This window comes from Pseudochaenichthys georgianus, chromosome 9, assembly GCF_902827115.2.
Source record: "Pseudochaenichthys georgianus chromosome 9, fPseGeo1.2, whole genome shotgun sequence".
Classification (NCBI taxonomy): Eukaryota; Metazoa; Chordata; class Actinopteri; order Perciformes; family Channichthyidae; genus Pseudochaenichthys; species Pseudochaenichthys georgianus.
The window spans coordinates 34,390,248-34,414,997 of record NC_047511.1 but is presented as its reverse complement, the minus strand read 5'-3'; the positions used below and the strand labels follow the sequence as shown (position 1 = coordinate 34,414,997).

The 24,750-nt window shown below is 43.3% G+C and overlaps 1 protein-coding gene across 2 annotated transcripts in view; it reads right to left on the bottom strand.

The window, feature by feature from the left end:
- Window positions 1-2,265: 2,265 nt before the first annotated feature.
- arb2a (ARB2 cotranscriptional regulator A) overlaps window positions 2,266-24,750 on the bottom strand; it is a 156,054-nt gene continuing 133,569 nt past the window's right edge. For both annotated transcript variants that reach the window (XM_034091155.1, XM_034091156.2), the window contains exon 11: window positions 2,266-4,657. In XM_034091155.1, the coding sequence (XP_033947046.1) occupies window positions 4,497-4,657 (161 nt within the window). In that variant the 3' untranslated portion in view covers window positions 2,266-4,496. The remainder of the gene's footprint in view (window positions 4,658-24,750) is intronic.

Genomic DNA, 24,750 nt, shown 5'->3' with positions numbered 1-24,750 from the left:
GATACAATCTTGAATGCACCTCCAAGCTTAAGCCAGACATTCTCCCTCAGTCAATAGAAGAAAAAGTATTTGCGCACGTACTGAGAGAGAGAGAGAGAGAGAGAGAGTCTTTCTTTGAGCAAGGGTGGGGGGTGAATTTACATTTTTTTAAACTGCTTTGGAAATATTGTTTCTGATAAGCAGTCATGCCAATAAAGTAATTGAATTGAATTGATAGAGAAGGGGCGAGAGGCAGAGAAAGAGAGTTCCTCCACCATGATTGTTAAAGATATTTCTCCCTTAGTATAGGCTACCCGATAAAACATTGATTGTTGCAGTTAGTTGACCCGTAACATTTGGGGGTTAGTTCTCTCTTCTGAGCTGAGCATATAATTATGCAAATAGTGATCTGACAGTGATCCGCTGGAGGAGTGCTGAAGAAGAGAGAGTGTGTGTTGTGTGTGTTTGAGGGGGGCTGTCAGAGGGGTGACATTCCAACTTTGCCTAATGCCTGGTTCCTTTGGAAATAGTTCATCTTCTGCGGGGATGGCGTGCATATCAGAGAGGGCCGGAGCAAGCAAGCGTGACAACAACTCTCTTAAAGTAAAAATTGAAATATCAGTCTGTGTCAGCACAGGGGTTCCCTCAACTTTTTCATGTCAAGGGCTCTACCCCACCCACCCACTCCTCCCCAAAATCTGCCATTACAGCAGGGACCCCCCATTTGGCAGAATTTCATCCTAAAGCTCCGCAGCTGATGCTATTTTATGTTCTAGATATGATTCAGTGTGGAGCTGCCTGTAACTGTCTGCACCACAATAGCTGGGAGAGTGAGACATATAATCAAATCAGTCATACATATTATACATTCACACGCTGTGCTAACTTAGTGAGTAAAAAGACAGACGCATCAGACTGTTTATCGGTTGGTGAGGGGATCCCTCCTCGGGAGAGTCCCGGGGACTTTTAGGAATCACCGAGAAGAGCTCAGACTAGCACCGCAGACATGAAGAGATCATCGGTGGCTTTGGAAGTGGGGAGACAGCTACATGTGACAACGTGATGCACGAGTGGTCAATCTGAAAGCAGGGATATTTATCACAAGGGATAAAAGGGATATAGTTTATATTAAGTCAAATGCTATGAAGCAGAACTAGACACTCAAAAAGTGTTGCCAAACTTTTATCTAACACGTCTTAGGGCATAACATAATTCCTGACCGAATATTTAATTCATTTAGATGTAGTATTAGTCGTGTGCCTTTGGTGATCACTGACTGGAGGTCATCATTTAAAGAAGCCTACTGCATCATTCCTGTGGACAGAAGGCAGGTTATTTAATTACAACTCCGGAAATTCTCACTTAATAGGCTTCAAGATATTCTCTTTCTCTATATCACATAATTTATAAATTAGATCGTCTTCAACCAAAAAGGTTTTAAACACATATTTAAGGCAGAAAGTTGAGTGTTGTGAGTGCGTGTGTGTGATTGAATGCCTCTCTTTAATCAGCGGCCTGACATGGTGTGAGGGGGACTCGCCTGGTTCCACTTGTTGTTCAGGGGTTAATGGAAAAGATTTCTAAAGATTTATTGAGGGGGCGTTTAATGACCTGATCGGTTTCACCGTGTGAAAACAAATGATGCTGTAAAACCTCGCTGAGTTGGAGGGGGGCTCACTTTGCCAAAATTAATGACCAAAAAGAGGGGAATTACTGTTTATAGTTTGTTTTCCTTTTGACACACTTGAGTGACTTAGCAGGCTACACGCTGACGAGAAACGTTTGGAAGATATTGCTTTTTCAGAATAGCCTGAACTACATGTTTAAAATGCGAAACTATTATCTACTGCTTAACCTAACAGTAAGTGCTATAGTTAACACTGAAATGAAGTGAAATTGGTTATTTGGATTGTTTAGAAACATGACAAAGGAATGGATAGGCTACTAACGGCCGATTATGAGCAAATGCCTCTTAGTTGTCTTCTCTCTCGGTTAGCTTTCAAACGTCATTTGAGATGATTTCTCAGGTCATTTTTCACCCGCTGCTCGACTCTCTTGTCCCGCAGCACTGCTTTACACTCTAGGGAGCATCTCTCTGTCTTTCTTCGATGAAATCGTACCTGACTTTCTAGCACTGCTGATTTATTTTCACATTCCTAACGTGCAGTGTTCTGCAACGGCATCAGTAATCTACTCCTGCAAGAAAAACAAGAGGGAATAAAGAGCAACACGAAATACAAATCAATAATAAAGTCATAAAAAAACGTGTGGACACAATATAAACAGTAGGATGCAAAAGTTAATTTTATTTGCTTTTCAGAGCTTTAATAGCTTAATTAAAAAATGAAATCAACTTTAAAATAATGATTAAAGACTTTTAAAACTAAAATAGTTACAAACAGAACGAGACAAAGATCGGGCAGGACACTTGTGGTCAAAATCCAAAGACTTTTGCGATATAAAAAAAATATGCATGATTCTTAAACCAACACAACAAAACAAGTCTTCAAGAGCAATTGTCAAAATTAGTCCCCTTTTATTTGCACACTGTACTTTGGATTTAGGCTGCTCTTATATCTTTAGTTCCATTCACATATGGCTTGCTCAATATTATTATAAACAGTGAACATAGTCTTGTTTATTCCTAAGGCAACAATATACAAATTATGGAGTGAAAATGAACTGATTGTAGCTGAAAAGCAGAAAAGATGAGCAATGTATCTTGAAACGAAACTCATCAAATCAAATAATAAACCAACTTCTTTGCTGAAACCTGGAGAGATCTGAATCACATTAAAAGAAAATTAGGCCTGCAACCATCAGCCACAGTTGTCTCATTACAGCAGGAAGATAATCTACAAAAGCCTTAAACCATGCACACAGGAGGGGCAGGATTTCACAGTGTAAAAGTTAAACAATGGGAACTATTCGAAGTAAAGAATGCAATATATATATATATATTTGAGAAAGATGTCTAAGGTATCATAAGATTTAGTACCAGTTTGAGTTTTAACTAATGTCATGACATATTAGAAATGTATTCCATTAAGCCTTGAGTGGTTTATAAAGCACACCCTTGTGGATTTTTTTTTATTATGTTTGTGTCATTTAGTCAGATTATGCCGCTGAGCAGGGAGCTGACTTTGTCACTTTTAAGTACACAAGAAGAGTACTTTGGCGGGAGGAAAAAGGGGTAAAAAAAAAGATATGTTACATTTCTCCAACATCTAAGGAAATATCATTCAGGCTTAGAATAATATTGAAATCTTGGATTTCCTGACACATGTAAGGTGATATATTGAGGCTTTATGAGAGTTTTGAGCTGACTTCTGGCTCCTGTTAAAATGAGATATCCCGCAACCCATTTTGATGCTTGACTTTAAGTAATTTTAAATATGCTCAGTGTCCTGAATCTTTCATATTCAGCACAGATGTGTTTGTTTTATTTGTTTCATCACATCCAATCATCCGGAGACATCAATTTCAAGGATGTCAAATTGAAAAAAAAGGACATATTTATAATAAACACATAGAAATGCACTCTCCACAGCTTCGCAAATCAATCATAGAGAAATTCTAAAGTAAACACTCTCAGCTGAAGTATTGGCTCAATATGAAAAAAAATTGAATAGTGGGAATGTGTGTATGAGACATTGCATTTGAATTTAGCTCAAAGTTGAAACATTTAAAAAAGATCTCTTATTATAGCGGTGCAATCCCCAACATATATGGCACAGGTTTTAACTAAATTGACACTAAGCTAAAAGGAAGAATAATTTTTTAAAAATCTGACTGCATGTGCAGAGGAGGATAAAAAAAGTAAAAACACAAAAACCCTTTGTTAAAACAAAATAAATGGTCCCCAGTAAAGAGTATGTGTTCACTCTTTGAAAAAAACCCATTTGTGGCGGGCAAGGGATTTCAAAAAAGAAGATGTCCACTGATCAGCTTGATAATATACCTTACAGCATGAGCTGATGTCAGGGTAAGTAACCCAGGCTTTAGGACCAGGGGGGGGAGGAGGGAGAGACTGAGCAGTGCAGACTGGAGGGCAGGCGGGGCATTAGCTCAGTTCAGGCTGATGTCAGGACAATTAGAGGTGCACCACAGTGCATTGTGCACAGCGCCTGTCAGCCTTAATCTCTGCTGCCATGGCCCGTACCCGCAGCCAGGCCACAGCCCACGGGAAGCGCTAACACTCAGGCCCATATTGCTTTGACAGTTGCGCTCATCTAGAAGTAATGCAAAACGTTATTGTGATGTATACATGGTGACCCTGTACTCTTGTCTCCTACAACAACAAGGCTATGTGTTTGCACAGCCAGGGAGGGCTGGAAGGGAAGAATGACACTCAGGGAGAAGGGTGAGGAGAAAAAGATTGGAGGTTACAGACGGAGAGGGGAAGGAAGGAATATCAGAGGATCTGGAACCTTAGCCTCCCTTTCTGCATCCCCCCTCTCTGATCCATTGCCACACAACTCCATCTCCTCTCGTTCCAAGTCATTTTTGGATATCCTCTACAAATCTTGGTGTTTGTATTTAAGGGAGCTGCTACGTGTGGTAACAGTGTTGGAGGTCTCCTCCGCCTCCTCATCCTCTTTCGTCTCCAGGCTTTTATTGAAGAACCTGAAGATGGAGTCGAAACTCATCCAAGAGGTCAGCTCATGCCGCTCTGTGCCTACAAGTAAAAGACACACATAAAGACATACATTAGCATGGTTCACAAAATATTTGCTGACTGTGAAGCTGGGAGAAAGTGTATGGTAACTAATCTGACATTAATCAATCAATTTAGCTTACACCTATGGAAACACAAAAAGTGAAATTAAGCAATTACAGATGATATTTCTTAGTCTTGTAAGGCCACCAATCCCACAATGTACTGCATCAAGGCCCAATGCATGAGAGCCTTGACAGCCTATGACCTATTAGTCCAATGGGACAGCCTTTGTATGTTATCCAAGTGGATACCTGATAATCAACGCCACTGCACCTCCCTCTTTCCATCTCAGACCTTCCAACAAAACAAGAGTTATGCACAATAGGGGCACTAAGCGAAACCAGTGAAGCGGTAGTCATTCATTCTTAGGGCTGATTGAGGATAGGCAAGACAGAAGTTGGAGAAGGTAACAAGCAAGCATATCAAGTGCTCTGGCAGTGGTGGGTGGGGGATTGGGGCAGCAGTGCTGGGTTTCCCTCTGACCTCCTCCAGGTTAGCCAGTTCCCAAGTTGGGGTCACTGGAGCCTGAAATCTGGTCCAAGCGCCTCCGGTTGCTGCCCGCCTCGGGGGTTAGGTTATCGCTTGCCAGCATTTTAGTTAGTTAGCTTGCAAACTAAATGGCAGTTTCTGTGTTTCTTCTATGCCAGCTAGTCCTGCTACATAAACATCTTGGCTCTGCATCGGAGCGTCCATGATGAGGACAGATCGTGGCTGCAGCTGTTGCACGCCTCGTCTCCTACTCGCTAACCATTCAGCATGAGCGCTAAGAGATAATGGCCTGTTTCTGCCGCCGCTGGCTAGCAGCTCAGCTGCTTAGCAACTTAACTGTAACTGGACTGGAGAAGCCATATTAAGGTGCCCTCTTGTTTCCCAGAGGGAGAATAGGGTTGCCGCAAGATGATATTAAGAGTTTCATCCCTTGATAGATGGATCTAACAAAAATGTACATGTGTTTACAGAGAAAGGATGAGTGAATACAAGCCCTGAAGTAATGAGTTTTGAATCCTTATTTGCACACTTAACTATTTTTGTCGCAGGGACTTGCATTTGTTTGTAAGATAAGAACATTAAAATGTGTCCCTACAATTTTCTCGGGAGGATTAAAAACCAGGATAAGCTTAGTATCTGAAATCAGTTTGGGTTGCAGGAAAACAACTGGTCCCAGGAGAAAAGGGTTGAAAACCACAACCCTTGTGGAAGAGTCAAATCAGTAGTACATTAAAAATACCACTTTACTTCAGCTCCTCTCTTCAGTGCCTTTCTCCTCCATACTCCTGTGTACATGCGATCGGCTATAAAAAGCTAGACTAGAAGGCCGCAGGGATACAATTAGGAAGCACCTTAAAGGCTCTCTCACTATAGACAGGCCTCTGATGACCACTGCACTGACCCCATGTTTATTAGATTGACCCCTGCCTGGGCGCATTAATGGAGATGGCGTGCATGCGCGTGCACATGTGTGTGTGTGTGTGTGTGTGTGTGTGTGTGTGTGTGTGTGTGTGTGTGTGTGTGTGTGTGTGTGTGTGTGTGTGTGTGATTGTTAGACTGGGGGTAAGTGTTGGGTCTTAGTGTGTACCTGGGTTTAGTTGGTGTGTTCTGTTTGTGTGAGTGTGTAATTTGTGTGTACTATTATGTAAGGGGGTTCTCGATCACTCTGAGATAAGGGACTGTGCCGCACGCTATATAGCAAGCAGGCTGCAGTCAGTGCCTTGGGTCAAATTTACTGGCCTGGCAATCATGGAAGTCAATAACCCCGCACTCTCAGTGACTCTGCTACCTGTGTAGGGCTCAACATAACACCCATCCCTGGAAAACAAAGACACAGCCCTCTCACACCTCTAATCTATCATTTATATCCAATTTGAGGCACTGTGATCTTTTTCCGCCTCCTCCTCCTCCATTTCCCCGGTCTTATCGGTCTTTCCCTCACTAGTGTTTTAACTTCTGTTTTGTCCTCTTTTTTTTTTTCTCCCGCAGAAACGATCAATGCCGCAGCGCTCTCTCATTCACCCTGAACTGGTGGTGAACTCCCCCGGAACGCCGCCAGCCTCTCCATCCTATCCCATCGCAGTCCGGGGTCACCAGGGGGGCGTCTCTGTGCCAATATGCAGATGAGCCTGTGCCCCTCCAATGACTCTGGAGTTAAGCTCCACCCCTCTATATGATGGAGCCCCCACCCAACAACACTCACACACATTGAGGCATAAACCCACTCTCACACTGGCTTAAATAGGCCTTTAACAGCTTACGTCCGCTCTTCCTTTAATAGCCAAAGTGTGGCGAACCTAATGGATGTTGTCAAAGCTGAGATGTGACGGCTGATTTAGAGGAGGAACCCCAATGACCAGGCTTCACTAGCCACTAAAGACACAGAGGGAGAGAAAGAGAGGGTGGGGAAAGGGAGAGAGAATTACCTCAGCTCTGCCACAAATCATAGTAATATCTTTAAAAGATGTGGGGATCGATGAGGTGTCATCTGGCTGTATCTTGTGTGTGAGTGAACCCATAAACAGCCAATGACCTTTGTCCTCCATTTTAGACGCTTACTCAAAAAGTTTTCCAACCCATAAGCAGTTTTTACTTCTTTCTTTCTTTTTTTTAAAGGAATTGATTTAATGTATTGTCAAACCCAGTTCTAACGGGAAAAAGAGCAGGTTCCATTTTAATTAGTTGAATTACAATGTTTATCTTGTATTAAACGGATTAAACTCTGAAAATAAGAAATACTGTTTATTGATGTGTGCTTTCTTGCATTAACTGTAAATCAATTAAGTTCCATGTCTTAATTTTTTAAAAGATCATTGTAATTGCATTAATTTAACAAAGTTTATTGAAATTGCAATTATGCCCTCATTTATTGTAAATGCAATAATGATGTTACTGTGCGCTGCATAACATCGGCTATTGTCATGGGAAGCACACAAAATAATTCTCTTTACTTTCACAATGTGTTTGTAATTAGCATTAGGCATTGGCAAGCTTAACAGAGATTATTTCCGCATGTGGAATGATGACGGCTGAAACCTTGAGGTGAAGCAACACACACACACACACACACACACACACACACACACACACACACACACACACACACACACACACACACACACACACACACACACACACACACACACACACACACACACACACACACACACACACACACACACACACACACACACACACACACACACACACACACACACACACACACACACACACACACACACACCTCGGGGGGGGGGTGTTTTACTGCAGGTATGCGGTCTGTGATGTAAGCTACCCTTCGTGCTCTCTGCTCAGATCATGGCAGAGTTTCAGTCCGCTGCTAACCCGTGCCCTGTGTTTGAACATTCTGAGTGTGTTGTCTGAGCCTGGTGAGGCAGCCTCATTATGTGACAGGCAGAGGAGAGTATTTGATCCTGGATATTTAGCCTCCTCCGCTCTGTCACAGCCACTGGAGCCCTCTCAAGGTAATTGACTGACTGTTTGATCTCCCTGAGACTCTACACTGGTACAAGACACACACACACAAGTTCACTCACACACACGTATGCACTGTAACATCCCCCAAAACACCAAACAATTCAACACGCTCCCCCCATCACACACACAGAGTTGTTATCATTTGTGTGCAGTGAGTTAAGGGAACAGAGGAGGAGAGTTTTGAGCTGTAATAAGGGAAACAAGGAAACTCCTCCATAGCTATGGGCCATGCTTTCTTCCCTCCGCACCAAACGCTGCATGCTGTTACAAATGGTAATCGGCTCTGATTGTCACAAATTTCAAAACAAACGCTAGGTGACTGAAAAGCCAAAGTGACGCCCCGAGTGATACTCCGACAGAAAGCCAGAATCAAAGCATGCCGACTATAATTAGGTTCCATCTGGGCTACATTATTTAAAGCCGCACCAGTTAATTGCTTGTGTACAAATGGCCTATTTCATTTGAATCAAACTTTTTTTGTGATTCCTAATTACATTGATGTGAAGGGGCCATATCTCTTTACTTCATTTATAACATAAATACACATTCAAATTATTAAGAGGACTTTGAAGCAAGGGAAATGTAAAGTGATGATACTTTTCTTTGTGTGAATTGAATTTCCTTAAACAATTATGAGTGCTTAATCAAATATACTGACATTTGGGTTAAACATTTAATAAGCTTCAATTAAAAAAAAGAGATGAACAATGATATCATCAGGAAGCGAAATAAACACAAACAGAATAACTAACAGGACTGACGCACATGGTATTATTGCATGCAGAAGCAAACATTTTCTCATTTCCTCTTGTCAAAGTTTTCATCAAAAATCAAACACTAACAGTGTATTTTCTTATCGATTTCCTATCAGCGGTAACCTAAGCTTTAGTCTCGATGCGAGGCAGAGCAATGCGTGGGGTGTGGGCCTCGCCTTGCTGTAACCTTAGCCGGGTGCTGTTTGTGGAAACTATCTGTTGCATGGATCAGCGGTGGACAATCGCTATCTGTATCCTGGTTGTCAGACGATCGGATTTCCGCCCCTGACGCTCTCTGATATTAGATGATCTTCTGTGGTATGTGCGAGCACAGTTGTGTGCAGATACTGTGTGCATACAGTCAGTTATGCATGTTGTGATGTTGCTTCAAGACATGCGTAAAGGTCAAGAATGTCATATTGTCCCACGTGGCTGTCTGTCGAATGTTGCCACTGGAGACGAGGTCAAAGAGTGCCCAGGCAGGTGACAGCCGAGCAGTCACACTGCCAGAGTAACACCGTCCTCTCTAACGAAACATGGAGATGTTTTCCTCACTCAAAAAGCTAATTAAATCTAACCCCCCCCCTCCAGCACAACCCCTTAATATCCACTCAAGGCGAAGACATCTACTACGTCAAACCCACAGACAGTGTAATGTAGGATTTGTTTCTGCCACGCTACTCCATGTGCCTTCATTTTTAATAAAATGAACATGGTACTGAGCCTGCACACGTCTACAGGGGCATCACAAAAGAACACAATTAAACAGAAAAAACACTAAAACAGAGCTTGTTTCATCCAACCAGTAATACCACTCCTGCTTGAACGCAATTCATTTTTAATGCTCATCGGTAAGCGGGGTCTGCTTCCTCCCCCCATCTCACTCGTACTGCTTTTAATTACTTTGGTTATTATTGTGTGTTGTTGTTAGACAAAAACAAGGCAGAACTCATTACACATCCAGAGATGAGGAACTTGAATCACTAGCTACAGGGGCCGCTGAGGGGACTCTATTTACTTAGAATACAAACAGAGAGATATGGAGAAACAAAATTGAGTGAAAGCCCAGAGAGAGGAGAACATCACATTAACTTCATCATCCAACGTTAGCTACACTGAACAAAAATATAAATGCAACACTTTTGTTTTTGCTCCCATTTTTCATGAGATGAACTCAAAGATCTAAAACATTTTCTATATACACAAAATAACCATTTCTCTCAAATATTGTTCACAAATCTGAAAAAATCTGTGATAGTGAGCACTTCTCCTTTGCCGAGATAATCCATCCCACCTCACAGGTGTGGCATATCAAGATGCTGATTAGACAGCATGATTATTGCACAGGTGTGCCTTAGGCTGGCCACAATAAAAGGCCACTCTGAAATGTTCAGTTGTATCACACAGCACAATGCCACAGATGTCGCAAGTTTTGAGGGAGCGTGCAATTGGCATGCTGACAGCAGGAATGTCCACCAGAGCTGTTGCCCGTGAATTGAATGTTCATTTCTCTACCATAAGCCGTCTCCAAAGGCGTTTCAGAGAATTTGGCAGTACATCCAACCGGCCTCACAACCGCAGACCACGTGTAACCACACCAGCCCAGGACCTCCACATCCAGCATGTTCACCTCCAAGATCGTCTGAGACCAGCCACTCAGACAGCTGCTGCAACAATCGGTTTGCATAACCAAAGAAATTCTGCACAAACTGTCAGAAACCGTCTCAGGGAAGCTCATCTGCATGCTCGTCGTCCTCATCGGGTCTCGACCTGACTCCGGTTCGTCGTCGTAACCGACTTGAGTGGGCAAATGCTCACATTCGATGGCGTCTGGCACGTTGGAGAGGTGTTCTCTTCACGGATGAATCCCGGTTTTCACTGTTCAGGGCAGATGGCAGACAGCGTGTGTGGCGTTGTGTGGGTGAGCGGTTTTCTGATGTCGATGTTGTGAATCGAGTGGCCCGTGGTGGTGGTGGTGGTGGGGTTATGGTATGGGCAGGCGTATGTTATGGACGACGAACACAGGTGCATTTTATTGATGGCATTGTGAATGCACAGAGATACCGTGACGAGATCCTGAGGCCCATTGTTGTGCCATTCATCCACGACCATCACCTCATGTTGCAGCATGATAATGCACGGCCCCATGTTGCAAGGATCTGTACACAATTCCTGGAGGCTGAAAACATCCCAGTTCTTGCATGGCCAGCATACTCACCGGACATGTCACCCATTGAGCATGTTTGGGATGCTCTGGATCGGCGTATACGACAGCGTGTTCCAGTTCCTGCCAATATCCAGCAACTCCGCACAGCCATTGAAGAGGAGTGGACCAACATTCCACAGGCCACAATCAACAACCTGATCAACTCTATGCGAAGGAGATGTGTTGCACTGCGTGAGGCAAATGGTGGTCACACCACATACTGACTGGTTTTCAGACCCCCCCAATAAAGCAAAACTGCATGTTTCAGAGTGGCCTTTTATTGTGGCCAGCCTAAGGCACACCTGTGCAACAATCATGCTGTCTAATCAGCATCTTGATATGCCACACCTGTGAGGTGGGATGGATTATCTCAGCAAAGGAGAAGTGCTCACTATCACAGATTTTTTCAGATTTGTGAACAATATTTGAGATAAATGGTTATTTTGTGTATATAGAAAATGTTTTAGATCTTTGAGTTCATCTCATGAAAAATGGGAGCAAAAACAAAAGTGTTGCATTTATATTTTTGTTCAGTGTATTTTATATTCCATATAATAATTCCAGGAAGAGTAAAACTTTGACAACAAGGACTCCACACAAAAGACAGTGTAGCAATGTACTTTCTACTTCTTTCTCCTTCAGTTCCCTTCCTTCATCTATCCCTCCCCTCTCGCCACCTCCAGACCCAGACTGCACTGAGTGCTTTTTTTATTTTAACATGAATGAGTGGCCTTGGCCGTCATAAAGAACCCTCGCTTTTATAGACTTGGAGCGCGGTATTTACAAGATAACCCTGGTCCAAGGACAGCACAAGCTATTTGATACCAGTGTCATACTCTCCCCACTCCTCCTCAGTAAAAATCGAAAGCCCAAACATGCCCTCCCCTCTGACAGCACCTTTCAATGTCAGTTATTTTACTTGCCTCTACTAAAACAGGATTACACACTTTGAAACAGGATAAAGACCTTTTCTTTCTATTTACTTCTGATATTGAAATAAATGAAATAAAATTATGATTTATTTACAATCACATATAAATATCAAAATGTAATATTCAAGTGAGCATGTATGCATAGTATACAACATGTGAAAACAAGTTGCTAAGAATTTGTCTACAGCAAAACCGGTTACTTTTTAATTAGTTGAAAAAAACAACATTAAAAAACAATGAAACAAAAATCTTCACATTTTTGAAAACAATGCAATGTATACAAAACAACAATTCTGCTATTACTTTCCTTAGAAACAATTCACATATTTATGTTCTCTTTCTCAAGTTCTGCACATGTACCTGTTGATTGAGTGGAAGTATGTGGAAGAGAGGCACATTGAACGAGAGAGATTGAGTGACTGAGTGTGCGTACACATGTATGTGTGTGGAGGGGCCTTGTTGGGAGTGCCACCCAGACATTAGCACTGTAAACAGTGTAGGCCTCCTTGCCTGTCCAGGCCCTTTGTTCCATCTGCACCACCATTGGTCAGGACTTAAATGGCAAACACTCAGGGGCTGCTAGCTCGCCTGACACGGTTTTGTTTTTGGCCTATTGAGGGGCAATGGAGAGCTTCTGTTTCTATGCCCGGGCACAATGTGTCTCAAAAGCAGCATGGCTGAAAAGAGAGGCCCCCACAAAGACTGTCCATTAGTGAAGGCACTGCATGCATGCGTATACATGCACTCACATAAGCACAAGGGCACACACACACACACACACACACACACACACACACACACACACACACACACACACACACACACACACACACACACACACACACACACACACACACACACACACACACACACACACACACACACACACACACACACACACACACACACACACACACACACACACACACACACACACACACACACACACACACACACACACACACACACACACACACACACACACACACACATCATGACGCCTGGGCAAGGGTCAGGACAGGCAACCTTACCAAAGACAGAGCATGCACACACACGCATGCACACACACACACACGCACGCACACACACGCACGCACGCACACACACACGCACACACACGCGCGCACGCACACACACACACACACACACACACACACACACACACACACACACACACACACACACACACACACACACACACACACACACCACTTCACCATACGACACTCTCTCCTCGCTCACATAAACACACAACCTCTGCTCCACTTCAACACAATGAGGTCTCGCACACACACACACACACTCGCACACACACACTCGCACGCATTCACACGACACACACATACACACACTCCTGCACCTTCAGGACAATACTTGGCATAGAAAAAAAGCAAAAACACACAGAAACACACACTTCCACCACAAAGAGGTGGAAGAGGAGGCGAGGTGTGAGAGAGGCCCCCATGCACCTGTAAGAAACACAGTCCACATTCAGAATCAATGGTCACAGAATAGATAGCTTTGAGTGTGAGAACCCGTATCCACACAAGGCCATAGTGATCACACATACCTTACATACAGCCCTCCTTTACTAACCAGGTTGTATGAGCTCTACAGAAGAATAAAGCACAGCCACTAACACCATTGGCCCATGCTTTGTGCAAAACAAGGTATAACTGCAAAGTATCTAAAGGCATTATAAACTAGCAGCATGGTGGGTGAATGTTTAATTAATTGAAATCATCCTTAAATGTCACCCCTGTTTATACATAACTACACTTGGTGCTATCATGCTTACAATGAGAACTAATGTTGCATGGTCTTCACAATGCCAGGGCTTATTGCCACTTATAAAAAGCATGAAGCAGATTTGATACCCTTAAAGCAACATAGTCATAGATAGATCAATAGTATTGTCCCCAAGGTAGAAATGCGTCTTAGGAAGGAGCTACATTATATTGCTTTAAACAAAGAACATAACAAAAAACACAATCCATAAAAAAAAATTCAAAAAGTTGGACATTCGGTATTGACAACATAGCAGCTTTAAAAAACAGAAACTGTAAGTGTAAATGTGTTTGACCCAAAGTTTGTTTCGCACAACATGCTAGCTGAGAGCCACGCATTGGATGCAAATGATTGACATTTACTACAATGATCATAGTAGAAACAAACATACAAACAAGCTATACTGTCTTGTTGAACATGGTGTGAAATAGACTGCAGGGTTTCCACACAGTTTTGGATTCTGCTGCAATGACATCTAAATCTAGGCGCTCTGTAAAGCCCCTGTCACACTGTCCCGAAATGTACACCCGATGGACACACGAATATTGAATTGTGAATTTCGCACGAAGATGGCCCCGAACCACACACGAAGGCAACATTTACATTACATTTAAGACATACAACTGCAACGAAAGTAACACAAACAATTATGTTACAGTACTATGATACTGTACTGATATTTTCAGACTTTGTTCTTTACTTTCTCCGTCTTTATATGTAGAAGATATTACGTTTTCTCCGTCATGTTGTTGTTTCCATAGCAACAACAACTTCCTGTCAACTCGCCTTCAAAATAATATATTATATCCTTTTCAGTTTCACAGAACACAAATTGGGTTATTTACATAATATGTTTACATGATTTTGTTGTGCAATAAAACAACCAGATGGACACACGATAAAGGAAATGTTCAAATTCGGCTCTGATCGTAGCAACATCGGGTCATTCGTGAGGGCATCTTAAGCCATCATATGATCGCCGGTGGAGTTTCTCAGGCTCCGGCAGCAACTTCGTGAGCGGTGGCAAAATCTTTGGCATGCCAACAAATTGCCGAAGGACCTTGCGAAGGTTCATTTTCGTGTTGAATTCGTGTGTCAATTTTGCCCTTCGTAAGGCCATCGTTAGGGCATCTTGTTATCATCGGTGCCATCGGGCATTCGCCCCGATCAGAGTGAGGGTGAATGCACCGATGATAACACGAAGATGACACGATTTGACAAGATGCCCTCACGAGTGCCTTACGAAGTTGCCGCTCACGAAGTTGCTGCCGGAGCCTGAGAAACTCCACTGGCGGTCATACGATGGCTGAGATGCCCTCACGAATGGCCCGATGTTGCTACGATCACAGCCGAATTTGAACATTTCCTTTATCGTGTGTCCATCGGGTGTCAATTTCGGAACAGTGTGACAGGGGCTTAAGAGGCTCAAATTAACTTTTTGGCACACATACATAGAGCTGCATAGCATGTGTAGAGCTACTTTTCACATGATGATCCCATGCATTGTAACACACACAGAGGAGGAGAAAGTGTGTTGGTGTTGGATGGATGAAAGGAGGAAGAGAGGAGAGGAGTGGAGGAGAGGAGGTCAGGTGGGGGAAGAACAGGCCAGGGGTGGAGATAGCAGAGAGTGGGTGTTGAGGGCGGGGCAAGTCTGAAATAGATCACTTAAGGGAACAAAGTGTAATTAATGGGTCGCCTCAGATAAGAGGGCTCTGGCCCTATCTGAGAATGTGCTAATGGAGTTGACACACACTCAACAAGATCAGTGGACAACCCCTCTTTTGCTGTGCATGTGTGTGCGTGTGTGTCTGTGCACAAACGTGCATGGGCGTGCGCATGTGTGTTTTAAGGACACACAATGGATAAATAGTGGGAGGAGAAGACTGCTAAGGTGACAGGTTAACATAGTTTCTTCCATGACGAAGGTCTGCCATCCCGCATCAGAGAAAACCCAGAAGGAAACACACACACAAGGTTCTTTCTGCTACACGACCATAACACACAAACATATCTACGTGAGGAAGCTTCCCTTACTCACGTAGATGTCCTGTCTCACATGAAAACATGAGTGATGTTATTACACTTGGCGAGCCGGCATGCCTTCAGTCGTTGGGATGTGGTTGTTTACGGAGCATGGAGGAGGAGGAAGCTGCCCGGTCAAGAGAGGGTCAGACCTGAAGTGTTCTAAGAGAAGCAAATTGACACAAACCTCTCCTCTAACTTCCTGCTTGCGTGTGTCCCTGCGTCAGGGGAACCTGGCTGGAGCCAAGGGGCCTGTGTATGTGGATATGTGTGTATACATGTGTGTTGGTTAAATCTCTTGGGTTTGAGACTGGCTGGGGAGGGTTAGAAGGAGCCCACGTGCGCTGGGACAGCGAGATGGCCTGTGATGGACAAGGCAAGACAAGGAGGATTTCCCCTGTTTGTCTGAGAGAGCGCATTAGGCGCGTCACACACACACATACAGCGAGAAGTCTGTCTCCGGGATGGATTTCATGTGTGCGTGTGGCATGAGGTAGGTCAGGCATCTGGTTGGTTTTGTGTGTGTGAGTTCTTGTGTATGTATGTGTTTGTGTGTGCGCTTCATACAGAGCCACAGATCCTGGGGCCATCTTCTTCAGTCTAGTTAGGTCAGACAAGCCAAGGCCACATTGATACACTACATGATTTAATAATATAGAGACCGCTGTAAACACAAGACTTACGCTTGTTAATAATAATTTCAGTGGCGAGCCGTGACTTTTATACCTAGGCCCTCTGACCCCCCCCCCCCCCCTTCCCTCGAAAAAAAGTTATGACGTCACAGCGGAATATCAAAACAGCTGCCCGGGGTGCAAAACGCATCAATGACAGCGACCCTCTACCACACAAAACATCACCATTGATCTAAACACCTATCATGACAGGGCACCCACAGCCAAGTAACAATTACAAATGAATTAAGTCGGCATTGCGGCCCACATTGGAAATGACTTAGGCCTACCTTTGATGATCAAATCACTTAAACACAAAGTCCATCCTCCTGTCCTTTTGGGTGAAGCACTTGATGGCGGGGTCATGCAGCTGATCCTTTGCCACTCCAGTTTATCATTGTAACTCAATCTTGAAAATGACTCGGTTAATAAGTTTGCAAACGATGTCATCACTATCATTGAAGTGAGCCATCATGAACGAACTTATGCTAATCATAAATATATCGATCATAAATCTATCGATTAGATTTATGATTCGAAAATATTAAAAGTAGGGTAGACATGTGGATATTATCCGGCTGAACAGGTTCGTTTTCCACAGACCTTATTTCAAGCTATTTTCCAAAATCCTATGGAGAAATCCCACTGCTTCCTGTCGAGGGAATCCGAGCGCAGCTTACTTCCGGGTTTTAGGACGCGCCATTGCACCAAATGCTGCACTTCCATTACAGTTTAGGAACTGGGGTAGTTACTATAGTAACGCAGTGTAGGCGGAGCCGTGACGTCATCTTTAATGAGAGCCCCAGAAAAACAACAGCCGTTAGCTCTTAGCACTCATATCTTGTCATATCATATTTTGTCTATTCAGAAACTAGACAAAAGTTAAACAAGTACAAACCACAGACTGCCTGTGTCATGGCGAATACAGTCGCTGGTTTATTTATGCCTGTATTGGCCGTTGTTGTGAGTGTGGACGGTCGGAGCATATATAACGTTAGCTTAGCCAAGCTCCATTTATAAAACACGCATTTTAAAAGGATTTTTCGCCTGCCGTCTGTCTGCAGACTTGTCAAAGCATTAATTCATGGTTTTTACTAACCGGTATCAGTATGTTGTTACTTCGGCATCATTTTGAAACGTGTATTACAATTAAATCACGGTCAAATATGTTCATCTTGTTGTAGTTGTTGCCCCCTTGCCAGCGATTCTCTCTCTAGTTTAGCATACTCAGCCCGACTCAGCCTGGTTGTTCCTGGCCCTAGAACCACGATTTTATGGGGCCAGACAAAACTGTGAATTAGGACCCGCTAGCCGTTACTAGGCCAAGTGGAAACGCAACCAAAAACGGGTGCTGCACGGCTCGGCACGCTTAAAGCGAGCTACCCGCTGCAGTGGAAACGCGCATAGACTTCACAGCGGGCGGAACTTGTCATAAAGTCCGCGAAAATAAAGCCCGCCCATTTAGAGGGAAGATACGATTGGTCAATTGTACTGTCATTTGACATTACTCTCTCGTTGAGTTAGCTGGCCCTCTGTGAATGTAGAGAGGGACCAACAAGCTGTCCCGTCTTCACAGTAACTCGCAGAGACGGGATTTAACCCTTCACATTCTAACAGAAACTGAACAGACAGATTCGAAGGATTTAATTATTTGGACATGTTATTTTAAATACTATTAAATCAAATTATTTTGGTAAAACTAATGAATGAATGAATGAATTTTTTTTTTTTTTTAATGTTTTCAAATATTATTTTTTAGAATATCTTAGGCCCTCACAGAGGGCCCTGACGGCTCGCCACTGAATAATTTATAAAACAGCACATATATTGTACTTCTTTATGGAAATGAACCATTTAATATCGTTACCATCACCTTGAAAAGTCAATAAATATCAAATGAAGTGAACGTAACAGTCCTTTAACACAAGGGTGAGACCTCAGCATTGGAAAGCTGTGCATTATGATGTTATGTGTGTCCTCTGCAGCCGGGAAGTGTGTTTTATATGTGTACGAGTGTGTGATTTAGCATCAGGGGGTTAAACGGAGAGGGACGAGACTCCGATCTGTCTGGACAAGGGGAGAACAGCTTCAAAGACTGAACATCAACCCCTCTCTCTTTCACACACACTCGCACGCACGCACGCACACACACACACACACACACACACACACACACACACACACACACACACACACACACACACACACACACACACACACACACACACACACACACACACACACACACACACACACACACACACACACACACACACACACACACACACACACACACACACACACACACACACACACACACACACACACACACACACACACACACACACACACACACACACACACACACACACACACACACACACAGACGGACGGACAGTCCATTGCTCCCAGCATATCTCTACTTTGTCCTTGGACTGTCTGAATACCACTGGAGGCGAGCAAGATTTGAGAGAGCAAGTGGGAACAAGAGAGAGGGAGACAGAGAGAGTGGAAGAAAGAGGAAAATGATAGAGGGAAGGAGAGGGAGAGAAAAGAGGCGCCCCTCAATGACATCTAAAGAGATAACTTACTCTCCAGAGCTTCTTTTCTCTTGCTATCACTTTCCCAGGCAGAGCTCCTTCCACATAAGGCCTCAAGTGTGAGTGTGTGTTAACTCTCTGTGTGTGCATGCGTGTGTATAAATGAGTGACAGTAGTGTATGTGGGAATACAGTGTACGTGAAGGTGAAATGGGCATAAGATTTTTGAATCTCAATGAGATGATCTAAAGAACTATCAAGCCCAATGACGTGCATACTGACACAGCACATGGTATAGGCTGGCCAGAAGAAAAAAGGTATTCAACGATTTAGTGATTGTTGACAGAGATGACTAATAAACCAGTTTGTATGTAACGTTGTGTAATTGTTTAATTATAAGCAGAAAGATGATTCCACAAAATATATATACAATGTATGTTTATAAATATATTCACGTTAGAATCATGTGGCTGTGAATCTGCTCTGATGGCTGCTTAAGAAATGATGCACGGAGCAAAACACAAACAACAGCAGGCTTGTCTCTTGATTGAAAGTTAACTTCAGGAAAACAAAGCTTCGGCCAGTGGTGGGTCACGACAATGTTGAAAACACCCAAACAAAACAGCAGGAAAACACAAAGTGGCCCCGACGCTGCCACTGTTGTTGGAAATGCTCCCCTTTGTAGGCACAGTAAACTGTGGGGAAGAGTTAACCTTTTGATAAGCTGCTTCCAATCCCAGCTGTATGCATTTTTCATTGAAATGTGAGAGTCAGAAAGAGAATAATTATCTCCTCTCGCACCATGGAGAAACAAAAGGGTTGAAACCCCCAGTCTGGTCTCCATAAATGAACTAAGGCCTTAAAATGAAGCAGCGCTGATGAGCAGAGACAGAAACTGAGTTATGCTAATTTATAACCCAAAATAAAAGGAAATGTACAACTTTCCCGGTTAAGCAAGATTGTAAAGGCATTGAGACTTGCGCATATATGCACTAGAACTGCGAGATGCATTAAGACTAAGACTGATAATAGCACTGCTTTAAATATTAAAGCTTTCATATTTAACTCCAGCAGGATCATCTGGCAAAAACATCTGGCAATGTAGCCCATCCAAATATCTGCAAACGCATATTCCAGGTATTTTCTTCTGTAAACACTTATTCTACTATATGACACCCGAACCCATTGTTTCAATTTTGATATCCTTAAGTTGCAAAGCCTCAAAGGAGCATAACATAGATTTGCATTGTGTTTGTATCCAATACCTTTTATGCTGGCCTTCCTGGATACATTTTAAACAAAATTGCATTTGTACCTGTAGTAATCACGTTATACAATTATTATTGTGGGCTGAACACGGCCCAAATGTCCTTGTCCTGGATGACTTTCCAAGTCTTTACAAGAACAAACCTGTGCAAAAACGCACACAAAAGGTAGTGATCCCTGTTTTAGAAGAGGCCACGATCACCTCTGGAGTAGTCACAATGTACAGCCTCTGTGTCACGGACACACGTGTACACAGACAAACAGAAAAAGCACCCCAACCGAGCTTAAGACCTTTATCTGACAGCATCAGCTAACACCAGATACACACACACAGTGCTGCCCTGACCTTGCAGCCCTTCAAGACTAATCAAAATTGTAGCTGGGATCAGAGGTGTGGGTACAACGGGCAGAGAGTCATTCATTGTGTGCACTTTTTATGTTTGTGTGTGTATGTGTGTAGTTGGGTGGACGAGACGAGTCAGAGATTGAGGGAGGGGAGGTCATGGGAGGCACTCACCCACTCAATCCTCCACTATTGACTTGTGAGCACAGAGACGATGCCGAGCGGTCAACGGCAAATAGAATAAACTGATCAATAACCTCGCACTTGTCAGGAGGGACGGAGGCACCTTTAAAAAAACAACACAGCAACCCAACTTGAACTATGCAGGAGGGGGACATTGATCAAATCATGTACCCTGCCAGCCCTCTCATCCAGTTGTGTCCTCCATCCATGGCGTGTGTGGAACTCTAGTTCTCAATAACACTGTGGATAAGAGAGGGCGGCGAGAGGAGGTGTCATTCCATTTCAACAATGGAAAAGCCATAACCAAATAGCAAATAAAAACATGAAAAAGTGATAAAAGACACATTAGGCGAAAATGGTTCCTTTCTGGCCTTCAAAGAGTAAACAATTATAGCATGTGATTGGGTGTATGTGTGTGTGGAGGTGTCTGCTTTCTGAGGCAGGTGATGGAGAAAAGTGAAAGAGAAAGGCACGAGGAATAAAATGACAGAAGGATCAGGAGAATGAGAGACAGGGGACGGAAACTGTGAGTTTGAGCAGCAACATCACAAGTGCAGGACGGAAGAAAGGAGAGGAGAAAAACTACCCTCTGTCATCATTTAAACGAGCCGTACTCTCCCAACGCGCTGTTTACAATGTATAATTTATGCCTCCCAGTTCAAACACAGCTTTATCTGCACTCAGCTGCTAAGTGATATGATTTCACTTTTTATAGCAGTCCCCCCTCCCGTCCAATCCACCACCACCCCCAGTCCCTCCGTAAAGCAGGCTGGTGTGATTCTGCACGCCTCATGCACTGACTTTCAACTGTACAGCCCCCGAGGGCTAAAGTAGCATATTAAACCCCTCCCTAACCCCATTCTCTTCCCTCCCTCAAGCAAAACCGCAGCCCTAGACACACACACTAAAGCACATGCGTTATTGCGTGCGTGTGCACACACCCACAGTCATGTACATCCTATATGCTGCGAAAAGAGCGGGCTGCCTCATATTTTACAGCAGTTAAAGTTTCTTTCTGTATTTATTGCTGTATTGGTGAGCGGTAATGTCCCATTTCACAGCAGCACACTCTGACCTGATCAGAGCCTCTCTGATGACCCCATAGCGCTGACTGAGTTGCACTAATACACCACTTAGGTTACTCTGGTTTAATGGCACTTTTCATCTGCCCCCTCAACACTCACCCTGCAGAGCACCCACATACATTACGGAGATATATATATATATATAGATATCGTATTGAACATCATACTTGGGTGGGTGTTTGTGTGTGTGTGTGTGTGTGTGTGTGTGTGTGGGGGGGGGGGGGGGTTAGAATTCTGGGTAACGTTTGGGATCCTGATACACAACGCAGTTGTCAAGGGTTACACCCTATAATAAAGGCTTAATGGGTTTAAACAGTTTTCACCGCGGTCATAAGTGCAGTGATTGCAGGGTGGTGCAAGTGCCAGCTGAGGATGGACATGTTTTCATTTTATTTTCATTAGTAAATAGTGCCATTTAGTAATTTTAACGAGTTGCTTAGTATAGATCATGTTCATTTTGATTTTAATTGTACAAAAATAGCTTTCAGTTAACTAATGTTACTGATATAAACATGTGTTAATGTTAAACCTTCTGTGAACTCTGGTCCTCTTTTTCCCACCATTTCGACTATGCATCATTCTCCCTTCCTCCAGCAACCCTCTTGTTACTTATTCTCTGCCATCTCCTCCCCTCTCCTTTCTCAGCTATCTGCCTACATAGTGTTTGTGCTAGCAAGAAATTCCCACTTCGTCTCTGGGGGGAACTGCGTTTTTCTCTGCTCCATCGTCTCTAGTTCTTCTCTTGTATGTTTTCCACGCTGGCAAAGCTTCGTCTTCCTGCATGCAGCAGGGAGTGTGCTCCGTCTGCGGCTGTCCCATAAGGGATCCTTCAGTGTGATGTTACAATCTCCCCATCCAGAGCGATCTCTCCCTGTCTTCCTCTCTCTGGCTGCTCTTTTCTCTAGTTCCTTTTCAAGATGTTCATGCCCTTATTTTTTCTCCTGTCTCTTTCTGCTTTATCCTCTTCTCCCTCTCTTACTTTATTAATCTGTTTATCTGACTCTATCCCTCCGACACTTTCTACACTCTTTAGCACCACCAACAATCACACTCAGAATTACTAATTTGGACTTTTCTGATCTTCTGTATGTTTCGCAGCGGATCGAGTCTACGGTAGTTCAGAAGAGCAAATTCTACATGATTCGCGTAAAAAGATGATGAAGAGATTTTAAATTCAAATTCATGTGTCTGTATATGTGCTGCGCTCCAAGTGCCAGTCAACCTTCCAGGGATCCCCACCATATGGCTACTGGCTGTCCCACTCCAGTGTCCAATAACTTAACCACACACTCAAGAAATACGACATGCACTGCTAATGTTCATATGTGCAGCACAAAGGCTCCTATTCACAGAAACTCTCCAACAAACTGATGGGTCTTGCTTTTATTCATATCACAGGGAGTATTAGGAAGTGAGTCTAAAATGTTGCATCTGAGATAAAGAAAATTAGCAACCAACAATTCCTCCCAAAAAGAACCACTAACAGGAAATGAGGCAGAGCATTATACATCTCCCATTTCTCCCTTTAAACTGTGGGTTTTTCCTTGTACGATGTGAGGGTCTAAGGACAGAGGGTGTCGATATTCTACACAAACTGTGCTGTAAAGTGTCTTTCCTGTAGGGTATTTGTATTATATGTACAGCACTTTGGCTCGACCAAAAATCGTTTAAAAATGTGCTATATAAATAAAACTTGATTTGATGGCACACTACACAATTCTGCAGTGCATTGAAGTTCAGAGGAAATAACTGAGATGCATATAAGCACTCCAGCAGAACAGAATTACCCTTTTTTAAATTCTCGTGTTAATGATATGCATATACGTATTGTAAGAAACTGCATAGAAAACCTTTCTTTGTGTGTGTGTGCGTGTGTGTGTGTGTGTGTCTAAGGCCCTTATTACCCATATCTCCAAGTCAGCAAGCATGTCATAATTTGGAAATGTGGAACTCAAAAGTGAAAGCCGCAGATGGGAACACAGCTTGGATAAACCACTCACATAATGATGCCAATACATACATATACAGAGAAATACTGTATGGACTGATGGATTTATAAAGATGTAAACAGGGTTTTAAAGGTTGAGGAAGATCTTTCGTTTGTAGAAATGCAGAGCAATACCCTGACTAGAAAAAGCGAGGTGCTGTGTGGGTGAGATTCCCTTGACCTGCCATCTATGGACAAGGTCTCTGGTTAATTAAGTTTCTTGTACATCTAACTGCATGGCTATTATGTTTGCAGTGCTCTTTGGAGATTAACACGGAGGCCTCTAAATCCGCCTCACAATTTCATTTCATTCAACAAGATGTATTTTCTCTTCTCTAAAGGTTCATATCAGCAATGTGATATGGGGGCGGGGGACCGTTGTATGTGTTTGTGCGTGCACATGAGCATGTGTATCTCTGTTCTGTTCAGTGTGCATTTTGTGACTTGTCTGTGCTAAAGCGATAGATACAGAGACCGAAGGCGAGAGAGTAAGGTCTTTTCAGTGTGCATTCTGGCATGTCTATGTGGAAGAGAGAGGTGTTAAACTGGAACACAACCAATGGGATTCGGGTTAAAGCTAATTCACCTCTCTAAATATTGCTTTTGGCATAGGAGGACACATTTGTCCAAGGTGTTCTCACATGGCCAGAGATGAGCTGGGACACGACATGTCAGAATCTGAAGCCAGTGTGATCAAGAGCAATCACAAGGTGAAGAGCAAGCTGACCGCCTGTCGGCACAAAAGCAGACTTTGACACGTCTAGGTAACACAATCCCTCAGTGTA